This window comes from Channa argus, chromosome 5 (genome assembly GCF_033026475.1).
Source record: "Channa argus isolate prfri chromosome 5, Channa argus male v1.0, whole genome shotgun sequence".
Taxonomy (NCBI): Eukaryota; Metazoa; Chordata; class Actinopteri; order Anabantiformes; family Channidae; genus Channa; species Channa argus.
This window is the reverse complement of record NC_090201.1, coordinates 26,974,033-26,997,393: the sequence shown is the minus strand read 5'-3', so window position 1 is coordinate 26,997,393 and position 23,361 is coordinate 26,974,033. Positions and strand designations below refer to the sequence as shown.

At 40.2% G+C, this 23,361-nt stretch overlaps 3 protein-coding genes and 2 non-coding genes across 6 annotated transcripts; 3 read left to right on the top strand and 2 right to left on the bottom strand.

The window, feature by feature from the left end:
• Positions 1 to 1,351: 1,351 nt before the first annotated feature.
• On the top strand, positions 1,352 to 7,983 carry LOC137127886 (deoxyribonuclease-1-like). 2 transcript variants are annotated; one of them, XM_067505421.1, is made up of 10 exons: positions 1,352 to 1,445; positions 1,560 to 1,673; positions 3,150 to 3,235; positions 4,322 to 4,416; positions 5,148 to 5,234; positions 5,350 to 5,453; positions 5,649 to 5,761; positions 7,196 to 7,350; positions 7,541 to 7,637; positions 7,721 to 7,983. In XM_067505421.1, the coding sequence occupies exons 3-10, from the start codon at positions 3,155 to 3,157 to the stop codon at positions 7,850 to 7,852; spliced, it is 864 nt and encodes a 287-aa protein (XP_067361522.1). In that variant the 5' UTR covers positions 1,352 to 1,445; positions 1,560 to 1,673; positions 3,150 to 3,154; the 3' UTR covers positions 7,853 to 7,983. The 2 variants fall into 2 exon arrangements, with proteins under 2 accessions (XP_067361522.1, XP_067361524.1); XM_067505423.1 differs by having other exon boundaries at positions 1,357 to 1,445; positions 1,557 to 1,673.
• On the bottom strand, positions 6,765 to 6,836 carry trnat-cgu (transfer RNA threonine (anticodon CGU)). The gene has a single exon. It is a non-coding gene; the product is annotated as a tRNA-Thr (tRNA).
• Positions 7,984 to 11,631: 3,648 nt separating the features above from the next.
• LOC137127390 (deoxyribonuclease-1-like) lies at positions 11,632 to 16,928 on the top strand. Its single transcript, XM_067504297.1, has 8 exons — positions 11,632 to 11,712; positions 12,799 to 12,893; positions 13,401 to 13,529; positions 13,645 to 13,748; positions 13,944 to 14,056; positions 15,491 to 15,645; positions 15,837 to 15,933; positions 16,015 to 16,928. Exons 1-8 carry the CDS (start codon positions 11,632 to 11,634, stop codon positions 16,366 to 16,368), a joined length of 1,128 nt encoding a protein of 375 aa, XP_067360398.1. The 3' UTR covers positions 16,369 to 16,928.
• On the bottom strand, positions 15,060 to 15,131 carry trnat-cgu (transfer RNA threonine (anticodon CGU)). The gene has a single exon. It is a non-coding gene; the product is annotated as a tRNA-Thr (tRNA).
• Positions 16,929 to 17,218: 290 nt separating the features above from the next.
• Positions 17,219 to 23,347, top strand: LOC137127885 (deoxyribonuclease-1-like). Its single transcript, XM_067505420.1, has 10 exons — positions 17,219 to 17,350; positions 19,106 to 19,191; positions 19,275 to 19,369; positions 20,018 to 20,095; positions 20,189 to 20,301; positions 20,386 to 20,498; positions 21,643 to 21,797; positions 21,895 to 21,991; positions 22,719 to 22,848; positions 23,010 to 23,347. Exons 2-10 carry the CDS (start codon positions 19,111 to 19,113, stop codon positions 23,132 to 23,134), a joined length of 987 nt encoding a protein of 328 aa, XP_067361521.1. The 5' UTR covers positions 17,219 to 17,350; positions 19,106 to 19,110; the 3' UTR covers positions 23,135 to 23,347.
• Positions 23,348 to 23,361: the final 14 nt, after the last annotated feature.

Genomic DNA, 23,361 nt, shown 5'->3' with positions numbered 1-23,361 from the left:
CATTTATCATTATTATTATTATTATTATTATTATTATTATTATTATTATTATTATTATTGCACCACAAATTATAGCTTTCCATTCACCTCCTTTCTGCAGGAGGGTGAAGTCAAATGTACAGTGGTTCCTTTACCGTTTAAATCATTGTAATCACATTTCCAACCATCTGTACCTCGTTCCTGATAAGGGTCACAGGGATATTTCAGTTATATATCAGATATCAGATAACAGCAGGAGAACAGGGCTTTTGTTACTGTAATAACACCCATAACTTCCCAATCGTTTATTCAAAGTTATTCAAACTGATGTTTATCACAAACACCTGCTGCATATTCAAATGATTAAAGAGACTTTTGCTGTTGCTGCTTTTTAACTATGTCGAGGAATATTGATGATATCAGGGAAGTAAAAACCTGAATGAGAACTTTACTAAAGCTCCTCCAAGTGAATATCTCATTTGTCCAGACCATCTACTCCAGGCCTCCTCTGGCCAGTGATGATGTCAATATCACCACAGCTGGAGATGGCAGGACTGATTTCTCTGGGTGTCAAACACTGTGGTGAGCAGCTTTACGTAGGAGTCAACATAGCAACGCCAAGAGACGTGACATGGACGAGAACCGATTGGTCTCACGGCTCCTGATGTCACGAAGGTATGTTTCATTCTCACTGACATTATTTATTCTCTATGCGTCACAGTTATTCTAATATTAATTTTAGGAATGTTTTAGTGCCTGAAGCCTTATTTAAACATTGTTTATCATCATGGGCTTTTTTTGGTGCGACTGTGGTGCAGGGAGGTAGAGCGGACGTCCACCAATCGCAGTTGTAGGTTCAATCCCCTGCTCTTCTGGTCACATGTCGAAGTGTCCTTGAGCAAGACACTGAACCCCAACTTAGTTGCTCCAGGTGAGTGTTGGCCAGCTGCATAGCAGCTCCCCCATCGGAGTGTGTGAGTGTGTGATTGTGAGTGTGAATGAGAAGCAGTGTAAAGCGCTTGCAGACCATTTACCATGTGCTAAACTGTTAAAATTTTAAATGAACCTCGATCGTTTCATTTCAAACCCAATGTTCTGATGCACGAAATCAAAATGATAAAACTGGTGTGTCTGTCCAAATATATACAAGCCTGAGTGTAGATATTCATACATCTGCCAATTTAAAGCAAATGCTAGTTGAACTAATTGCAACAAAATCCAGAACTTATGAGATTCATTCTTCTCTTTACAATGTCTCCTTTAAATATACGCCTGTGCTTTTCTCTCCACCCACTAAAATTCCCGCTTCTCTCTACCGTCCAATCAGTTTAAATGTGACCTTCCTCTTATTCCACATGGCCTGAACGTCTTCCCCTCTCAGCAGCAGGAAAAAAGAAATTCAAATCCGGTTTCCTCCCGCCCTTTTTTTCTGTGAATCACTTCACCACCGGATTCTTTGACTGAAGGTGCTGTTATTTTCAACACGCTTTCAACAAATGATCAATTTCATTTCATTCATGAAGTGATTGTCAATAATTTCACTGTGCTCGTGTGACAACTTTGTCTTTTTCTGGCAGCAGAACCTCCTGTCCTCAGGGTTTAGACAGACTTTACCTCACAGAGACTCTCGTTTGTTTTCTGACATCGTCAAAACCACTGCTGGAGATTTGACTCAACTCATCCCAACAACACTGGTGAGTTTTACTTTTATTTGTATCTTTTTCATTTCTTTCTTCTTCAGGTTTTCAGGTGGGTTTTCTCTAACACATGTTTGTATGAGGGGACAAAGGTTGTAATTTTGTAAATGCCTGTAAGTGCATCTGTGCATTTCTAATCCTACTTTTGCAAAGGTTTGCGTTTAGGAAGAGATTAAGGTCAAAAAACAAATGTTCATTGTTGAACACCTTTAGCCCTGTTTGCTGCCTGGTAACATCAGAAAAGTTTTCTGTTCATACCTCTTCTTCTTTGGATTGAAGCGCTGTGCTGGCTGGTTTCAATAAAATATGTGAGCTCATTTCTGGGAACGGCTGCATTTATAGAATTAAATGGTAAAAGGAATCATGTAAAAACATGCAGCTGAGATTAATTATGCGTTTCTCTCTTGAGGAAGTGAGTCAGAGTTTAGCAATAGACGTTCTGTACTTCTACATCAAGCATCATATTCGCTTTCCACTAATTGTAATCTGTCCATGACACAAACACTACGGACTGAGTGTCCCTTGTGTCTTACCTGTTGAAAGACAAATGAATCACAGTTGAGCTCTGCATATAATGCTGCATGCATTCATACACTTTTTCTCAATTGCTAAAATGCATTTAATAATCAAGGTTCACTGTAGGTCAAACACAGTTGGATGCAGAAAGAATGAATCAAGAAAACAGGTGCGGTGAGCAGCAGGGTTTATTCTCTCTAGTACAATCACATGGCTTATTGATTGATGGATTTTGCTGCCTACTGTTTAGTGACTGATTGAAAGACGGTAAAAGTCTGACCCCAATTTGTGTTTTTGGAGGAAAATCGCCTTGTGTTTAGTTAGTGTGTCATTTTGGGCAGTGAGCTTCTGTTTCAGCCTGTTTGTTAACTGTTCTGAACATGTGACTTCAAATTAGACTGAAGTGTCTGAGCAAATAAGAAAAACTGTAATAATCAAATTATGCTAAAATATGCTGCGGCTTTTCAGCTTCTACTTCCGTCTTTCTTCCCCATCTGCTTTCTCATTTTTTCCTTCTTCCAGCCCACAATATGCTGCTCATATTGTTTTTTAATTTTACCAAAGTAAAATACCTCAATGACTACTTCATAGATTGTGCTTAAATTTATGTTTCCATCGAGATGAATTGTATTGATATGGTGATGCCCAAGGTCCAAGTTTACCTTTTCCAACATTTTATTTTACAACCAAATACCTACACGCCTAATTACATACACAACTCAAATTTGGGTTGAAATTTGTGGAAAATGTCAAAAGTTCATGCTACAGCAGTGGTGGCACAAGAAAAAACGTCATTGTTTCAATAACTTGTCGGTTGTTAGGTGTTGTGTTGGTCTCATGATGATGAGGACTTGTGTACTGTAACACAAGTTCAGCCTCACTAACTGTGTACTTGTTGTATTTTATATATATGTTTGTGCAACATCCTCTGAACTTACGTAAAGTCTGTTTTCACAGCCAAAATGAAAATCGCAGCCTTCAACACCAAGAACTTGGGAATGTCAAAAGTCAAAAATGACGAAGTGCGAACACATCTCATCAAGGTAAGTGAGTCTTTGACATTTGTTGGTTTTGCTCTGATGTTCAGTATTGTGATACACTTGAATAGAGCAGCTGTTCCATAAATTCTGTAACAGTTTCTCAGTTTTTAAGCTGAAACCATCACAAAGGTGATAATTCTACGTAGGGACGTCCCAGTGGTGAAGGGCTTTGGGCCTGATGCGTGTACTTGAGTACTCACACTTCTCTGATAATGTTCCTGATACCAGATCAGCCAGGTGGAAAATGTCAGAGCTGTTTTAAGAGAACTAATGAGGACAAAAGTAAAGCTGCTGTCTTAAAGTCTAAAGATCTAGTTACTAACAGTCAGACTCATGTTTCTTAAGATTATTTTAAAAACGTTTAATATTTGTGACAGATATCAGCAGTACCCAGGGTTATATACAGTAACTAAACGTTACCTGAAGTTCACATTGAAGTTCAATTTTCCAAATTAATTTTACCTTCATGTTCCTGTGTGGACTCTACAGTCCATGTTGTCCACGCTTCTCCATGCAGGATCTCACCCTGAATCATTTTTCATTTTTCTTCTTTTTAACGAAAGCTGCTCTGTTAATTAAAAACCAGTCACCGCCATATTTGTTTAGGCAGAAGAACTCGCGAGAGTTTCCGTTCTCACAGAATTAGCTTGACGGCAATGGACTGATGAGAATTTTCAGACGCATCTGGAAACTTGAAATGAATAGGAAACATTGTAAACATCTGAAATACTGGGAAAGAAGTGTTGTACTGATGTACTGGAGTACAAATATTTAAAGAGGTGGTTCTAATGTTTTGGCCCCCTGGTTATTTTAAACAGTGTTACCAGGTCTAATCTTTTGGCTAATTGGTGTAATATTCAAATTAAGTGTCCAAGTTTGAAAGGTCCACAAATTACACAGTCACTGGTTCGATTCCTGGTTCATCCACGTTTGCATGTTAAAATTGGCCCATTTCTTGCTCTTTGAACATAGCAGCTGTTTGTTCATTGTTGTCATATGCTTTATTATATTGTGTTCTACGTTTGTTCTACTGCCTTTAAATATTTTAAGTAACCTTACGTGTTGCAATTGCTGCTGTGCTTCTTGCAGATTGCGTCTCGGTACAGTGTGATAGTGATGCTCGAGGTGAGGGATAAGACTGGCGAGGTCATGGACATGTTCCTCAGCGAACTCAATAAGGACAAGTGAGTTGTCTTAAATTGAATGAGTCCCGTTCCCATGGTAACAGGCAGGGCCACCTGCTGAACAACAGCATCGAATGAAAACGTGGCTCCTGATGGAAACACAGCAATGTCCATATATATTTGGAGAGTGACTCATCATTTTGACTCTGTACACCAGCACATTAGATTTGGAATGAAACAATCACTGTGTGCTCAAGATGGAGACTGTCAGCTTTAATTTAATGCTTTGGTTGAAATCTTAGCCATCTCTATTCACAGACCCCTAATGTTGGTGGCGTATAAATATGTAGACCGTTGGCTGCTCAGCAGGTCAAAGGTTTAGCCTTGATTCTAGTGTGTGATTTGCTTGTTAACACCATGACGTCCAAAGGTGTGTCACCGTCAGTGAAGTACAGTAAGCCGTCGTTAGGCTGAAAAGCCAAATTAATTATTTTGGAAGACCACAAATAACAACTGGGATCCATGACAAAAGAATTCTTTCCTGGTGAAGAAAAAACCTCTTTACAGCAGTTGGTCAGATACGAAAGACCATCCAGGAAGTAGATGTGTCTGTGCAAGAGTCAAGACTGAAGAGAAGACAAGCAGAGAAAATATAGAGGGTTTACCAGAAAATGTAAAGCATGGGTACCTGTGAAAAACAGGGAGACCAAATTAGAGTTTGTCCAAAGCCCAAGACCAGCTAATGATGTGGTGACTGAAACTGAACTCCAGGTGTTTTGGTTCATTGACAGAGACAACAAGAATCGTCCGTTCGCCATTGAATGCAGCGAACCTCTGGGACGAGGGTCCCACACGGAGCGTTTTGTCTTCCTCTACAGGTAAGACGAGAACAACACTCTCCGAACTTCTGCTCTCCATGTTGAGGTTAGGTAACAGTACTGAATGCACTGTGTCAGTGTCCAAAAATGACAAACTTGTATGTTTGTTTCTCAGAAAGACGGAGATGGAGATCATGGACTCATACCAGTATAAAGAACCTAAGAAAGATCTGTTGACCAGAGAGCCCTTTGCTGTGTGGTTTAGGTGTTCAAACACAGGTATGAGTGTGTGTGTGGCGATGTTGTTCAGACCTGGTTCATATTGTAATTATGTTTCAGTGAGGTTGGTGTGTGTACATGCAACTAATCAAATAGCTGTTTCTGTCTGCTGCAGCATTGTTAAATCACTATAAAGGTTAAGGATGGAGTTTGAGGTGTGTGTGTGTGTGTGTGTTTGTGTGTGTGTGCTTGTAGTCGTGCAGGATCTGGTCTTGATCCCAGTCCACACCAGACCACAGGACACAGAGATGGAGCTGCATACCCTGCATGACGTGGTCACACGTGTAAAGAAAAGATGGGGAATTGAAGTGAGTAACTACCCCACAGCTGAAATACAATATATGTTGGTATTTAGAAATGCTGCTGATTGATTCCGGCCCAAATCTTTACATTTGTGGACAGTATTTGAATTCCACATTTACCTTATAATGTGCAGACATACTGGCCTCTACTGGTTTAAACTGGCTATCGCACTTAAAATGTGCTGTGAGGTTGATGCGAGCTGTACTTCAACAGCCAAATAAGATTATGACAAAAGCAGCAAAAGAAACAGATTTAAAAAGATAAAAACAACACATATTGTGTAAAATGCAATAAGTTAAATAAAACTAAAATAATAAAATCAAAACAATATCTTGCCCCTGGGAATAAAGTCTGGAGATAATGTTTGTGATTGGCTCTTTGATGTCTGTTTGCTTCCCTGTGTCCATGCACCTTGATAGCAGGTAAGGTTGTGCCAAAAGTTCAGTCGCCACAGTGGATCATTGTCCACATGTTGATTTGGCACAGTTTTTATGCCGGATGCCCTTCCTGACGCAACCCTCCCCAATTTTTACTGGGCTTGGACCGGCACTGCACAGCTGGGTAGTAGAAGGGGCCGCTGGGGGTTCAGTGTTTTGCCCACAGACACTTCAACCCCAGGATTGGGGATCGAACCACTGACCCTGTAGACAACTGCCTTTACCAACTGAGCTAATAGTTCATCATTAATAGCCATTATCATAGTAAAACATTATGGAATGAAAAAACTGTTTTGGAAATTGCTAATTAGGATACTGACTGCTCATCACCTTTATGATTCCACTTGGTTCTGTCAGCATTTGCCTATTTATACATGAAGCAATGTCAGCATTTATTTAGAGTCATGTTTTATATCCACATTTACTCTTTAGCAACTCCAGAGAAAATTCTCTCTCTGTTCAGTTGCTGAGTGTTTGTCAGCTAAGAACAGATGAATAACACTGAACATAGATTCTAACACAGGTGTAGTGATGTGATGCTTTGTATTCAAGAGAAACAGCCTAAACTTCAAGGCACGGATGGGGATTGAACCCATGATCTTTGGTTTACGAGACCAACGCCTTACCACTTGGCCACCATGCCTGCAGAGTAGCTGAGTTGGTAAGGCAGTGGTCCACGGGCCACAGAGTCAGTGGTTTGATGTCCTCATGTACAATGACTATTTATCAATTCTTCCAGATGCATCTCCATTTGCAGAAACGTTGCCACATTTGGTCAAATGTAAATAGAGAACAAATTTGCAAATGGTCTGAAACCTATTTTGATTGGACTGATTGTAATTATACGGAGAAAACAAAAATATTCTCTCATTCTGAAATTCCAAAGTAAGGCTGTAATTGCTGCCAAAGGGTCTGAATACTTATGTAAATGTGAGGATTCACTTTTTCTTCATTCATATATTTGTAGAAGTTTGAGATAAAACGTTCTGTATTTCTTTGCAGAACATTATGATTTTGGGGGACTTTAATGCAGACGGACGTTACTTCTCAGAGAAGGACAAGAAACAGCTGTCCATCTTCCGTCCTCCGTATCATTGGCTGATAGACGATGATGTCAACACCACGACTAGTAACCACAATGACAACACCTATGACAGGTAACTGTACATTTTGTGTTGCAGAAAGTTGACGTCTTTTCTCGTTTAAAATCCGAACATTAGGTCTAAATGTCACGTTTGTGCTGCTCATCCAAATAAGTTTTGTAGTCGGGCTTCTCCTCAGCTTTTTACTGTAAGGATGAAGACTAACTGGCTAATTAATAACTCGCTTGCATTATTTTTCCATCAGGATCGTGGTGTATGGAGATGACATGTATGAAGGTGTTGTAGATGAATCAGCTCAGGCTTTCAACTTCCAGGCAGCATACAAACTGTCTGATGCCGAAGTAAGATTGTTCACGTTTTCCATGGGAAATGACATAAGTTCCAAAACTGCTCTTTATAACATGTAGAACTTGTTTTCTTGCAGGCTGAAGCCATCAGTGACCACTACCCTGTGGAGGTGGAGCTTAAAGAGGTGGATGAGGAAGAGGACGAGGACGATGAGGAGTACGATGAGGAGGACGATGAGGAGGACGATGACGATGAGGATTACTGTTAGAAAAATGACAACCTGAGAAGAAGCATCGTGAAGGTTGTGTTGTGTTGTTCTGATCCGGTTTTACGTTATATTGTAAAATGTCACAAAGCTTAAACCATGTTTCATTTAAGAACCTTTTTTTTAAATAAATCTGTTACTTTAATCATTTATACCGTGTGTCTCCCAATTTGTCATGGCTTCAAAACACATCTTACTGGTGTGTGTGTGTGTGTGTGTGTGTGTGTGTGTGTGTGTGTGTGTTACCTGTTCCCCTCAGTTCAGACTGTGACCCTGCTCCTCCTACATTCGTTAACACAGGAATAGAAACTGTCTACTGATACAGTTTTACTCCTGTTATTTTCCTCCTCACATGCCTTCCTGCCCATCGTTGCTGCTTTTTAACTACATCGAGGAATATTGATGATATCAGGGAAGTAAAAACCTGAATGAGAACTTTACTACAGCTCCTCCAAGTGAATATCTCATTTGTCCAGACCATCTACTCCAGGCCTCCTCTGGCCAGTGATGATGTCAATATCACCACAGCTGGAGATGGCAGGACTGATTTCTCTGGGTGTCAAACACTGTGGTGAGCAGCTTTATGTAGGAGTCAACATAGCAACGCCAAGAGACGTGACATGGACGAGAACCGATTGGTCTCACGGCTCCTGATGTCACGAAGGTATGTTTCATTCTCACTGACATTATTTATTCTCTATGCGTCACAGTTATTCTAATATTAATTTTAGGAATGTTTTAGTGCCTGAAGCCTTATTTAAACATTGCACTTACAGACCATTTACCATGTGTTAAACTGTGAATTTTAGACCAAATCCGTAAATTAATTTGTGTCTGTCCAAATATATACAAGCCTGAGTGTAGATATTCATACATCTGCCAATTTAAAGCAAATGCTAGTTGAACTAATTGCAGCAAAAGCCAGAACTTATGAGATTCATTCTTCTCTTTACAATGTCTCCTTTAAATATACGCCTGTGCTTTTCTCTCCACCCACTAAAATTCCCGCTTCTCTCTACCGTCCAATCAGTTTAAATGTGACCTTCCTCTTATTCCACATGGCCTGAACGTCTTCCCCTCCCAGACCTAAAGGAGCCAAACACTCATCTCTGCAAACCCCAACTGCTGTCAGGATCCACGCTTATTTTGGCAACTGGTGTGATGAAAGTCATGCAGGGACTTCCTTCCCATCATGTTTCCAAATCCATATCAGCCACCTTGTGACTGATTAAGACTGATTCTGGTTTGTTTGTTCTTTTTGTTTAGGTTCACATTCCACATTAAGTGCAGTTTGACAAACTGCCTCAACACTTCTCTCACATTACACTGATATACAGTCCACATGGAAACAAATATACAAATGCATCATCAGCTCTAATGGGCTTAAAGCAAACTCCTCATCAGGTCCCCTTCAGTTTGTTTGGATCCTGATACAGCACGTCTCAAAAGCTGGAAGACTTTATTGTATGTTTAGATTCTGGATTTCTCAATGAGGAGCAGGTGTATTTTTTTTTCAATAATTGAGTTTTTTCTGGTGAAACCTTAATTGACACTGATCAACATTAAAAGCACCTGCCTCATGTTATTGCTGCCTCTCTGTCCCCAGAAGAACTCTGATCCATTGAGGCACTGACTTGATTGGAGATGTTCTGAAGCAGCCATCTCACCATCACCATCTGGTTCTTCTGGGTCAGTCACTCTGATCCTTATGCTGCCCATTTTTCCTACATCAACGTTCTACCTAATATCCCAAGGTGATGATGGTGGACACGTAGTCCTGGCATTTAACTTGCAAACATGCAGGAGCTGTGCTCAGATATACAGTAACTGCAGCTGTGTGAATAATAATAGTAGAGATCAGGCATCAAACTGATATTTATAACCGAACACGATCACTTGGATTGATTCCAACATCTGTGGTGGAATTTCCTCCTGCAAGTGTAACAATTAAGGGTGTGCATGTGTGTGTGTGTGTGTGTGTGTGTGTGTGACGGCAGCAGGAAAAAGAATTCAAATTCAAATCCCGTTTCCTCCCGCCGCTTTTTTCTATGACCACTTCACCACCTCACTCTTTGACTGAAGGTGCTGTTATTTCCAACACGCTTTCAACAAATGATCAATTTCATTTCATTCATGAAGTGATTTGACTCAACTCATCCCAACAAAACCGGTGAGTTTTACTTTACTATGTTCTGTTTTATGTTCCACTACTTAAACTACTTGTACTTCTAGTTTAGTTTTTATTTGTATCTTTTTCATTTCTTCCTTCTTCAGGTTTTCAGGTGGGTTTTCTCTTGTATGAGGGTTGTAATTTTGTAAATGCCTGTAAGTGCATCTGTGCATTTCTAATCCTACTTTTGCAAATGTTTGCTTTTTGGAAGAGATTAAAGTCAAAAAACAAATGTTCATTGTTGAACACCTTCAGCCCTGTTTCCTGCCTGGTAACAGCAGAAAAGTTTTCTGTTCATACCTCTTCTTCTTTGAATTGAAGCACTGTGCTGGGTGCTTTCAACAAAATATGTGAGCTCATTTCTGGGAACGGCTGCATTTATAGAATTAAATGGTAAAAGGAATCATGTAAAAACATGCAGCTGAGATTAAATATGTGTTTCTCTCTTGAGGAAGTGAGTCAGAGTTTAGCAATAGACGTTCTGTACTTCTACATCAAGCATCATATTCGCTTTCCACTAATTGTAATCTGTCCATGACACAAACACTACGGACTGAGTGTCCCTTGTGTCTTACCTGTTGAAAGACAAATGAATCACAGTTGAGCTCTGTATGCATTTATACAGAGATTACACTTTTTCTCAATTGCTAAAATGCATTTAATGAAACTTGGATCAACTTGATGTTGATCATTTCCCAACCTTTTTCAAAACTGGTAACACATGTCATTCAATGGCCCAAAACCTGGTTGTGAACTGTGCAGGTCTGAATCAAAGATGAGGGACGACAGTCAGTGTGGATGTTAATGAAAAGTATTTCATGTCTTCATTTTCTCTTCCCACCCATAAGTTTTTTTCGGTTTCTGTTTTTTCACTTTAGTATTTACAGCACTCAGCTTTTCTGTTTTTAACATTATGAAAAAAGAACGAAATCTAAAGCAGTATGATAAAAAAACAAAGCAGATTTCAGGTGAAAACTGAGTTGGTTCAGTCTAGATGTTCACTGAAGGTCCTGCGTAAAACACAGTTGGATGCAGAAAGAATGAATCAAGAAAACAGGTGCAGGTGCGGTGATAATATTACATATTATATTAATATTAATATTAATAATACAATTATGCTAAAATATGCTGCGGCTTTTCAGCTTCTACTTCCCTCTTTCTTCCCCATCTGCTTTCTCATTTTTTCCTTCTTCCAGCCCATAATATGCTGCTCATATGTTTCTTTATTTTACCAAAGTAAAATACCTCAATAACTACTTCATAGATTGTGCCTAAATTTATTAATTCATCTCGAGTTTCCCTCGAAATTGAGGTTTACCTTTTCCAACATTTTATTTTACAACCAAATACCTACACACCTAATAACATACACATCTCAAATTTTGGTAGAAATTTGTGGAAATTGTCAAAAGTTCATGCTACAGCAGTGGTGGCAAAAACAGGTCATTGTCTCAATAACTTGTCGGTTGTTAGGTGTTGTGTTGGTCTCATGATGATGAGGACTTGTGTACCGTGACACAAGTTCAGCCTCACTAACTGTGTACTTGTTGTATGTTATATATGTTTGTGTAACATCCTCTGAACTAACGTAAAGTCTGTTTTCACAGCCAAAATGAAGATTGCAGCCTTCAACACCAAGAACTTGGGAATGTCAAAAGTCAAAAATGACGAAGTGCGAACACATCTCATCAAGGTAAGTGAGTCTTTGACATTTGTTGGTTTTGCTCTGATGTTCAGTATTGTGATACACTTGAATAGAGCAGCTGTTCCATAAATTCTGTAACAGTTTCTCAGTTTTTAAGCTGAAACCATCACAAAGGTGATAATTCTACGTAGGGACGTCCCAGTGGTGAAGGGCTTTGGGCCTGATGCGTGTACTTGAGTACTCACACTTCACTGATAATGTTCCTGATACCAGATCAGCCAGGTGGAAAATGTCAGAGCTGTTTTAAGAGAACTAATGAGGACAAAAGTAAAGCTGCTGTCTTAAAGTCTAAAGATCTAGTTACTAACAGTCAGACTCATGTTTCTTAAGATTATTTTAAAAACGTTTAATATTTGAGACAGATATCAGCAGTACCCAGGGTTATATACAGTAACTAAACGTTACCTGAAGTTCACATTGAAGTTCAATTTTCCAAATTAATTTTACCTTCATGTTCCTGTGTGGACTCTACAGTCCATGTTGTCCACGCTTCTCCATGCAGGATCTCACCCTGAATCATTTTTCATTTTTCTTCTTTTTAACGAAAGCTGCTCTGTTAATTAAAAACCAGTCACCGCCATGTTTGTTTAGGCAGAAGAACTCGCGAGAGTTTCCGTTCTCACAGAATTAGCTTGACGGCAATGGACTGATGAGAATTTTCAGACGCATCTGGAAACTTGAAATGAATAGGAAACATTGTAAACATCTGAAATACTGGGAAAGAAGTGTTGTACTGATGTACTGGAGTACAAATATTTAAAGAGGTGGTTCTAATGTTTTGGCCCCCTGGTTATTTTAAACAGTGTTACCAGGTCTAATCTTTTGGCTAATTGGTGTAATATTCACATTAAGTGTCCAAGTTTGAAAGGTCCACAAATTACACAGTCACTGGTTCGATTCCTGGTTCATCAATGTTTGCATGTTAAAATTGGCCCATTTCTTGCTCTTTGAACATAGCAGCTGTTTGTTCATTGTTTTCATATGCTTTATTATATTGTGTTCTACGTTTGTTCTACTGCCTTTAAATATTTTAAGTAACCTTACGTGTTGCAATTGCTGCTGTGCTTCTTGCAGATTGAGTCTCGGTACAGTGTGATAGTGATGCTCGAGGTGAGGGATAAGTCTGGCAAGGTCATGGACATGTTCCTCAGCGAACTCAATAAGGACAAGTGAGTCGTCTTAAATTGAATGAGTCCCGTTCCCATGGTAACAGGCAGGGCCACCTGCTGAACAACAGCATCGAATGAAAACGTGGCTCCTGATGGAAACACAGCAATGTCCATATATATTTGGAGAGTGACTCATCATTTTGACTCTGTACACCAGCACATTAGATTTGGAATGAAACAATCACTGTGTGCTCAAGATGGAGACTGTCAGCTTTAATTTAATGCTTTGGTTGAAATCTTAGCCATCTCTATTCACAGACCCCTAATGTTGGTGGCGTATAAATATGTAGACCATTGGCTGCTCAGCAGGTCAAAGGTTTAGCCTTGATTCTAGTGTGTGATTTGCTTGTTAACACCATGACGTCCAAAGGTGTGTCACCGTCAGTGAAGTACAGTAAGCCGTCGTTAGGCTGAAAAGCCAAATTAATTATTTTGGAAGACCACAAATAACAACTGGGATCCATGACAAAAGAATTCTTTCCTGGTGAAGAAAAAACCTCTTTACAGCAGTTGGTCAGATACGAAAGACCATCCAGGAAGTAGATGTGTCTGTGCAAGAGTCAAGACTGAAGAGAAGACAAGCAGAGAAAATATAGAGGGTTTACCAGAAAATGTGCGTTTTGTCTTCCTCTACAGGTAAGACGAGAACAACACTCTCCGAACTTCTGCTCTCCATGTTGAGGTTAGGTAACAGTACCGAATGCACTGTGTCAATGTCCAAAAATGACAAACTTGTATGTTTGTTTCTCAGAAAGACGGAGATGGAGATCATGGACTCATACCAGTATAAAGAACCTAAGAAAGATCTGTTGACCAGAGAGCCCTTTGCTGTGTGGTTTAGGTGTTCAAACACAGGTATGAGTGTGTGTGTGGCGATGTTGTTCAGACCTGGTTCATATTGTAATTATGTTTCAGTGAGGTTGGTGTGTGTACATGCAACTAATCAAATAGCTGTTTCTGTCTGCTGCAGCATTGTTAAATCACTATAAAGGTTAAGGATGGAGTTTGAGGTGTGTGTGTGTGTGTGTGTTTGTGTGTGTGTGCTTGTAGTCGTGCAGGATCTGGTCTTGATCCCAGTCCACACCAGACCACAGGACACAGAGATGGAGCTGCATACCCTGCATGACGTGGTCACACGTGTAAAGAAAAGATGGGGAATTGAAGTGAGTAACTACCCCACAGCTGAAATACAATATATGTTGGTATTTACAAATGCTGCTGATTGATTCCGGCCCAAATCTTTACATTTGTGGACAGTATTTGAATTCCACATTTACCTTATAATGTGCAGACATACTGGCCTCTACTGGTTTAAACTGGCTATCGCACTTAAAATGTGCTGTGAGGTTGATGCGAGCTGTACTTCAACAGCCAAATAAGATTATGACAAAAGCAGCAAAAGAAACAGATTTAAAAAGATAAAAACAACACATATTGTGTAAAATGCAATAAGTTAAATAAAACTAAAATAATAAAATCAAAACAATATCTTGCCCCTGGGAATAAAGTCTGGAGATAATGTTTGTGATTGGCTCTTTGATGTCTGTTTGCTTCCCTGTGTCCATGCACCTTGATAGCAGGTAAGGTTGTGCCAAAAGTTCAGTCGCCACAGTGGATCATTGTCCACATGTTGATTTGGCACAGTTTTTATGCCGGATGCCCTTCCTGACGCAACCCTCCCCAATTTTTACTGGGCTTGGACCGGCACTGCACAGCTGGGTAGTGGAAGGGGCCGCTGGGGGTTCAGTGTTTTGCCCACAGACACTTCAACCCCAGGATTGGGGATCGAACCACTGACCCTGTAGACAACTGCCTTTACCAACTGAGCTAATAGTTCATCATTAATAGCCATTATCATAGTAAAACATTATGGAATGAAAAAACTGTTTTGGAAATTGCTAATTAGGATACTGACTGCTCATCACCTTTATGATTCCACTTGGTTCTGTCAGCATTTGCCTATTTATACATGAAGCAATGTCAGCATTTATTTAGAGTCATGTTTTATATCCACATTTACTCTTTAGCAACTCCAGAGAAAATTCTCTCTCTGTTCAGTTGCTGAGTGTTTGTCAGCTAAGAACAGATGAATAACACTGAACATAGATTCTAACACAAGTGTAGTGATGTGATGCTTTGTATTCAAGAGAAACAGCCTAAACTTCAAGGCACGGATGGGGATTGAACCCATGATCTTTGGTTTACGAGACCAACGCCTTACCACTTGGCCACCATGCCTGCAGAGTAGCTGAGTTGGTAAGGCAGTGATCCACGTGCCACAGAGTCAGTGGTTTGATGTCCTCATGTACAATGACTATTTATCAATTCTTCCAGATGCATCTCCATTTGCAGAAACGTTGCCACATTTGGTCAAATGTAAATAGAGAACAAATTTGCAAATGGTCTGAAACCTATTTTGATTGGACTGATTGTAATTATATGGAGAAAACAAAAATATTCTCTCATTCTCAAATTCCAAAGTAAGGCTGTAATTGCTGCCAAAGGGTCTGAATACTTATGTAAATGTGAGGATTCACTTTTTCTTCATTCATATATTTGTAGAAGTTTGAGATAAAACGTTCTGTATTTCTTTGCAGAACATTATGATTTTGGGGGACTTTAATGCAGACGGACGTTACTTCTCAGAGAAGGACAAGAAACAGCTGTCCATCTTCCGTCCTCCGTATCATTGGCTGATAGACGATGATGTCAACACCACGACTAGTAACCACAATGACAACACCTATGACAGGTATCTGTACATTTTGTGTTGCAGAAAGTTGACGTCTTTTCTCGTTTAAAATCCGAACATTAGGTCTAAATGTCACGTTTGTGCTGCTCATCCAAATAAGTTTTGTAGTCGGGCTTCTACCTCAGCTTTTTACTGTAAGGATGAAGACTAACTGGCTAATTAATAACTCGCTTGCATTATTTTTCCATCAGGATCGTGGTGTATGGAGATGAATTGTATGATGGTGTTGTAGCTGAATCAGCTCAGGCTTTCAACTTCCAGGCAGCATACAAACTGTCTGATGCCACAGTAAGATTGTTCACGTTTCCATGGAAATGACATAAGTTCCAAAACTGCTGTTTAAATCATGTAGAACTTGTTTTCTTGCAGGCTGAAGCCATCAGTGACCACTACCCTGTGGAGGTGGAGCTTAAAGAGGGGGATGAGGATGAGGATGAGGAAGAGGACGAGGATGAGGATGAGGATGAGGATGAGGATGAGGATGAGGATGAGGAGGAGGAGGAGGAGTACGAGGACGATAAGGAGGAGGACGATGAGGATGAGGAGGACGATGATGAGGAGGAGGACGACGAGGGCGAGGAGGAGGAGGACGATGAGCAGGAGGAGGAGGAGGAGGAGGAAGAGGAGGGAGAGGAGGACGACGATGAGGAGGAGGAGGAAGAGGATGAGGAAGAGGACTATGGGGACGATGAGGAGGACGAAGATGATGAGGATTACCGTTAGAAAAAGTACAACCTGAGAAGAAGCCTGGTGCAGGTTGTGTTGTGTTGTTCTGATCCTGTTTTACGTTATATTGTAAACTGTCACAAAGCTTAAACCACTGGTGTCAACGCAGCAGCCGGAGACACAGAAGCTCACTCTGTGGTGACCTCTGCTGTCAGCTCTTCAGCACTGCGCTGACAGTTCACCTCCTCTGGTTGTTGATTAGTTCCTCCACTTTATAAACCCAGAATCAGACCCTCGTTTGCTCTTTGTCTTCTTTTCTCTTTGCAGGGTCCCATTGGCCACATTGCAGATTTCCTCAGTTATTCCTCCTGCACCGCAGTAAACCACAAAACACACTCATTTTTGTTTCTTTGCTGAATATTTTTTTAAATAAATCAGTTTCTTTACCGTGTGAACTGTGTGTCTTTGTCCTGGCTTCAAAACACATCTTAATGGTGCGTGTGCATGTGTGTTACCTGGTGCTGTTTGCTCAGCCCTCCCCTCATTTTGGACCCTGCTCCCTTACAGTAATTAAATTAGAAATAAAAACCACCTACTGCTGCAGTTCCACTCATCACTGGCTGATAGTCTGGTTTTGGTCGGGTACCAGACCTGTTTTCTGAAGCTTTTCTGAAGACCCTGTTTGTACCTGCCTGGTTCTCTGGATCCCCTGCCCTGTATTTCTAGACTGTGGCTCCATCTCCTCTAATTTGAACTTTGTCTCTATCTCCTTGGACTCAGAGTGTTTGCAGACAGGAAGCACATAGAAGTCCTGATAAAAGAGGGTGTAGAGACTGTGGGGTGTGTTACATTTTGCATGCATCTGTATGTACAGTGTGTGTGTGTGAGTGTGTTTTGTGGTCCACAGAGACACTTCCTGCTTTCTGTTGCTCAACAGTTGTCCTGTTCTCTGCAGACATCAGTCTCTGTTTGCTGGAACATCAGCAGCTGCTGCAACCCATTGCTTCACTTGTGGATTTTTCTTGTTTCAGCACAGCAGGTGAGGTTTTTTTTTTTCTTCAGATTGTGTTGCTTTTTCTGCCTCTCTGGACTAAAAACTCCCGACTGCGACATGTCATTGTTATTTTACACCTGATAAAACCTGGAAACAGTTGTTGGGAAACCTTCACGAAGCGAGTCGTTCTTTAACTCAAAGCGGTGTCGAAGAAAAATACTTTGAGTAAACACACGCAGCACATTTTCAGTTTCAGTTCAAACGCAGCAAAGTGAAACCAAAAAAAAAACCTGTTTGTGTTTCACCAGATAAGCAGACGGCGACTACAAAATGCTAACAAACCATTTTTCTTTGAGAGGCAGCAGGAAGAGTGTTAATGTACAATGTGAAGCACTGAAGTCCTGGTGCCAACAAAAAGGACATTTACTCGAATACTTTAGTACAAATTTAATGACATTTCAAGTATTTTCATGTCACTTACGAATGATTTTTACCGCTATTTGTCTGAGAGCTGTATTTATTTTTCAAAATGAGATTTTTATGCTTAAATCATATAAAGAGATTGGAAATGTGAGGCATTGTTATAACTACATATAAAGAATTATATATATATACTAGTACAATAAAAAACTATAATATAACGTCGCTGCACACGTTTCTATAACTGGTTTTTCTAACTACTTTTACATAAGTACAATTGTTTATGCAGGACTTTTTTGTTTTCATTCCTACTTCATAATCTCCCTCCAGCGGGTCAAAGACCCATCAACGTGCTTTAAGGCTGATTGTGTCCTTTTCCTAAAACACTCGGGCACATAAGTATTTAAACAGTGACACAGTTTTTGAACCGTCTGTGTTGGCATAGAGAAAAAAAAAATTATGAAAACCTTTTCACTGTACAAACATATATGGACTTAACCTGTGGATCTTTTAACTTCGGAATGAAAAGCAACTTTCACATCATGCACGATACTTTCCAAAAATTCAGTTTAGGTTGTAACACTTTTTTTACTCGACGTTAACTTTATTAGTAGACTTAGTGGTGTATTACTTATATATCTCGCATTTGTACATTAAGTATTGTTGTTGTACACTAAACTATAATTGTTGTGCCTTTCAGAACTTCCCTGAGAATCATCAGCTTTTCATCTTTTCTGTATTATTAAGTGAATTAGTGACACTTATCTGCATCCAATGAACAGCAAAGCAGCATGTTCATAGTTAACAGTTAATAGTAAATACCAGCTTAAACTTGTTGGATTAAATATTCTGGGAAAAAAATACACTTGTGCGAGCAGATTAACTTTTACAAGAAACAGGAGGTATCGTGTTGCCATGGATACAGAGAGTTGCCCCGTGGCCTCACATTTTAGAAAGCTGCACTAAATTAGCTACTGACAGTTTGCTTTTGCCTTGGAAAAGTGACAACTGTCACCAAGCTTCTGTGACGCGGTGTTAAAAACCTGCAGGTTGTGCAGCAATCACTGTTATTCTTTTGCAAACTGTGTCATCTTCTAATTTTTACTTTCATGTACTTTGTATGATCCAGATTATGATGGAAAGATGACACTGTTACAGGAAACTGACACTTTTGCTTTAAACAGTTTACCATTTACCAGTTAAACCACAGTGTCTTCTGCTCTGGGCTATTTTTTCTATTTGTTTGTGTGTGTGCTTGTTACCCAAACCCACACTTCATCTGACTCAGTTTCCCTATTTCCTCCCCTATGTTTTTACTTTTTCACTCATTAGGACCCTTGTTTTAATCCTCTGAATCATTTTTCATCTTCTTTCCATCAGTCAAAATGAAAATCGCATCCTTTAATGCCAAGAACCTGGGCATAAAGAAAGTCACAGACAAAGCAGTCGTCACCATCCTCACCAAGGTACATTATCACTTCACCAGCCAAGTCCTCATGTACAGTGACTACAGAATTAGGACCCCAGATTTAAATACACTTATTTCCAGATCATATCCCAGTACAGCGTGGTGGTGATACTGGAGGTGGTGGATAAGAGCGGTAAGGCCATGGAGAAGTTACTTCAGGAACTTAACAACACTGGGTGAGATTTCTCCACCGTAACAAGATTTTCTTTGCAATATTATAATTAACCATCAAGCATTTTAAGCATGTCAGTGATTTTTTTGATCAAGGAAATAAGCAGATAATCGGTGTTCATTCAAAAGGAGCTTTAACTCTGTAAACAGAGAACATTGATATGATCATTAGTTTGTTTGCGTTGGGAGCATGTGACCCTGTGGCTGCGTGCAGCTTCACAAAGATGCCGACATGGCTGCTCAACAGAAATCATTGGGCCCTGCTGCTAAACCCAACCCTCGGATGGATTCGAGAGGTCAGGGGTTCCTACAGAAGAGATTCTTTTTTAAATGAGAAGATGTCAAATCAAATATTGTTAGAAAACAAAACAAATGGTGTGAAAAAGCTACGAAACAATGTTGCAAGAAAAGACAAAAGCAAAACGATGCAGAAATTTTAAGAGAAAGTCAGAAACCAATGTGGGAAAGACGACCAACACATGCAAAGCAGCTGAAACACTGACAAATGATGCAGAGAAGACAGAACAATTGAGGACAGACAACAATATCCTAATGCCTTCGCACATAAACTCAAACGAATTCAGTAAATACACATGTGACACTTCTCACGTAGAGTCGTTTTGTGTTGTGTCGACCTTCTTCAAAACTAACAGATGTGGTCCCTACGCCATGAGCGCCAGCTGCCAACTGGGACGAGACACCTACAAGGAGAAGTTTGTGTGTTTCTACAGGTGAGAGAGAGCCCACATTCACAGGCTGCATGTTTTAAAAAAAACTTCCATCCTACTTCATACATGCAGCCATGCTGTTTCTGTGTGTCTCAGGAAAGATGAGGTGACACTGGAAGCCTGTTACCAGTATGAAGATAATCAAGTTGGAGATGAAGACGCCTTCGCCAGAGAGCCCTTCATCCTGCGCTTCAGCTGTCCAACCACAGGTTTGTGTTCTACGCGAACTTATGTGTGAACAGCTGCGCATGTGTTCAACCTTGTAACGCACTGTACACTGTGGATGTTTCCAGCTGTGAAAGACCTGGTTCTCATCCCCGTGCACACCAAGCCAGAGGACTCTCTGAAGGAGCTGGACGAGCTGTACGACGTGGTCAATGATGTCAGGAAGAACTGGAAGACCGATGTAAACATTCAACCGTCTGTTAAAACATTTCAATATTTAAATTAAATTCAAATTTTTGCTCCTGATGTCCCAAACGTCACTAACAGGTACAGCTGTGCTTTAAAACACTAATTCTGATGTGATGTGATTCTCATAAAGAGAAGCGTAAATGCTTAGAAACAAAACGTTTGAGGAAAAAAAACTGAGTGGCTTCATAAATGTTGAAAAAGTTTCCTTTCTAAAAACTTTTCTTCCTTGTTATATTTCCAAGTTTGTTTTTGTCTTATTCACCCACCCAGGGAAATTTGGATGAACACCGTTTCTATAACATAATTGATTTAGGTGTTTTTAGGCCTGAAGTTTCTGTGATGTGCATGAATACAGCACAGGATCAGAAAGATCACGTATTATCACTGAAGTGTTCACTACATTCACTTCCTTTAAGCAGCATTTTGTAAGTGGAAAAGCCACAGTCACATCACCACATCCATTCCAGCACGTCCGTCTCCACCTCGTGTCACCGTGTGCTGTAGAAACTACAGAGCTGACATGAGTGGTGTGAACATAACGCTGAGGTTTCTGTGCTAATCCTGAACTAAGGGGGGGGTTGCTTTTTGCTAAAAACGTATGAAGTGGGTCCTGCATGTACAGCTGCATGTGCAGCAGATTGTCCCTAATTAACCTTATTAGCTCAGATTTAAACCTGACATGAGACTAGAATTACCAGCTCATGTTTGCATGAAGTTAAAAGTGGCCTTGACCTTTGACAACCAAAAACCTAATTGTACATTGCAAAGCACATTCGCTTTTTAATTTCTTTTGCAGTGATCAGCAACTTAACACTGCCCGTAACACCAATTTTGAATATTATCACCCCAATAAAACGCCGTTACAAAAACTTTAGAACGAGCAAAGTGCAGCTCCCTGTAGGGACAGTGCGGTTACTTCATTTATTTGCATCCAAATCAGGACATTTCTACCTAAACATGTTATATTTGACTAAATTCTTTACTCCTCGGTTTATTATTATTCACCATCACAGCAAAGAAGCCGGAAGACAGGGTTCATATTGGATGATGACAGTAAAAATGCATGGACACATTTTTACATAAAGGATTTTTTTAAGTAATAGTTAATGTGTTTGGTTGTATTATGTCTTTTGCAGAAAATTATGATTTTAGGGGACTTTAACGCAGATGGACGTTACCTCTCCAAGAAGAAGAGGGAAAAGATCCGCATCCACTCTGAGCCCTTCCACTGGCTGATAGATGATGACGTGGACACCACCTCTAGTAACCACAATGACAACACCTACGACAGGTGACGTGCATCCTACCAGCTTTATTATCTGAGTGGGTTGGTTTTAAATGTCTTCTTCTACTGTTTCTAAAGTTTGCGATGCATTTGCTGCCAACAGGATCGTGGTGTATGGAGAGAAAATGCAGAACACCATCGTCCCCGGATCAGCCAAGTCCTTCAACTTCCAGAAAGAGTTCAACCTGACTGATGAACAAGTAAGACGGGAACAAAAGCGAGTTAACAGTTTCAAATTGATCGGCTTTGGCTGACGTGTAATTGATAGATGGCTGATGTGCTGCTTGCTCCATCTTTTGGACTCAAGTCAAACTCTAACAAATAATCGGTTCTTCTCGCAAAATCCATTTGCATAACACAGTGGTTTGCCTGCTTTGCTTGTTTTCCAACTATCCCTGCACCACCCACTTCTGATCACCTGGATCAGGTGTGTTCAGTGAGTCAGAAGCTAGTAGATACCAATTCACTTTGTCTTCCCCCCCTCCACCCTCATCTAAGATAGTATAGTCCATCTTCTGCTTGACTGAACATACCTGATCCATGTAATCAGCAGTGGGTAGGGTTAAGTGGAAAACAAGCAGACCAAGGATGCTTGAGGACCAGGATTGGGACCCACTAATAATCACAGGTGGTAGTTGATCCACCATTAGCATTGTAAACCAGTAATAAAACATCTAGAGGTTCTGTGGGCTGCAGGATTGAACTGTGGACAGGGTTTTCAGGAGGCTCGCATTCAGTTCAAGGTATCCGAGGCAGACGCAGCACCACTAACTACAAAGTAGGAAAAGTGCATCATTGTGCACTACATCCACCTTTATATACTGTCTCAATTGTGTATTTAGAGCTCAGGGAGGTGTAGGAAATGCATGATGGTGTTTTGTTGGAGACAAGGTCAAACAACATCCAGCTCTTCATTTGTTTTCAAAGACTCTCAGTGTCAGTGACCACTACCCTGTGGAGGTGGAGCTGAAGACGGATGAGAGCAACACCAAAACACCAAGACAAAGGAAGACGGTTGGTTCTGTGATAGCCACAGAAGGACAAACTCCAAAGACAGGTATCACATCACTTTACTTTGCGAAACATTTTCACTTCTATTGCAAATCTGACCACAGTTAAATTAGACATTTTAAATGAAATAAAAAAAAAAACTCATTGATAAATTATTGTGTTTTATTCTGTGTGCATATTTTATTTCTGTTGACTCTAAACTAACAGGGAAATCGGGGACCAAGGCCGAGCCGGACGGTCTAAAGAAGAAGAATGTGACGCCGAAAAGGGGAAGTTGCGGGTTGTCAGCAACATCCTGCACAAAAACCAAGAGACGACGCTTGAACAAATGAAACAGACGTTTCAGATTTTGCATTTGCTCAAAATTTAAATGCAAATTTGAAATCACTTTATCTCCATTAGATGTGACTGCATTTCTGATTTTGGTTTGTTTGCGTGATCAGCTGTGAAAATCCAAATAATTTAGAATGTCTCTGTGTATTGTACAGTCACAGAGCACTTATAGGTACACGTGTACATCTGCTCCACCACATGTAGTATTGTTTAAATGTTTTAATAA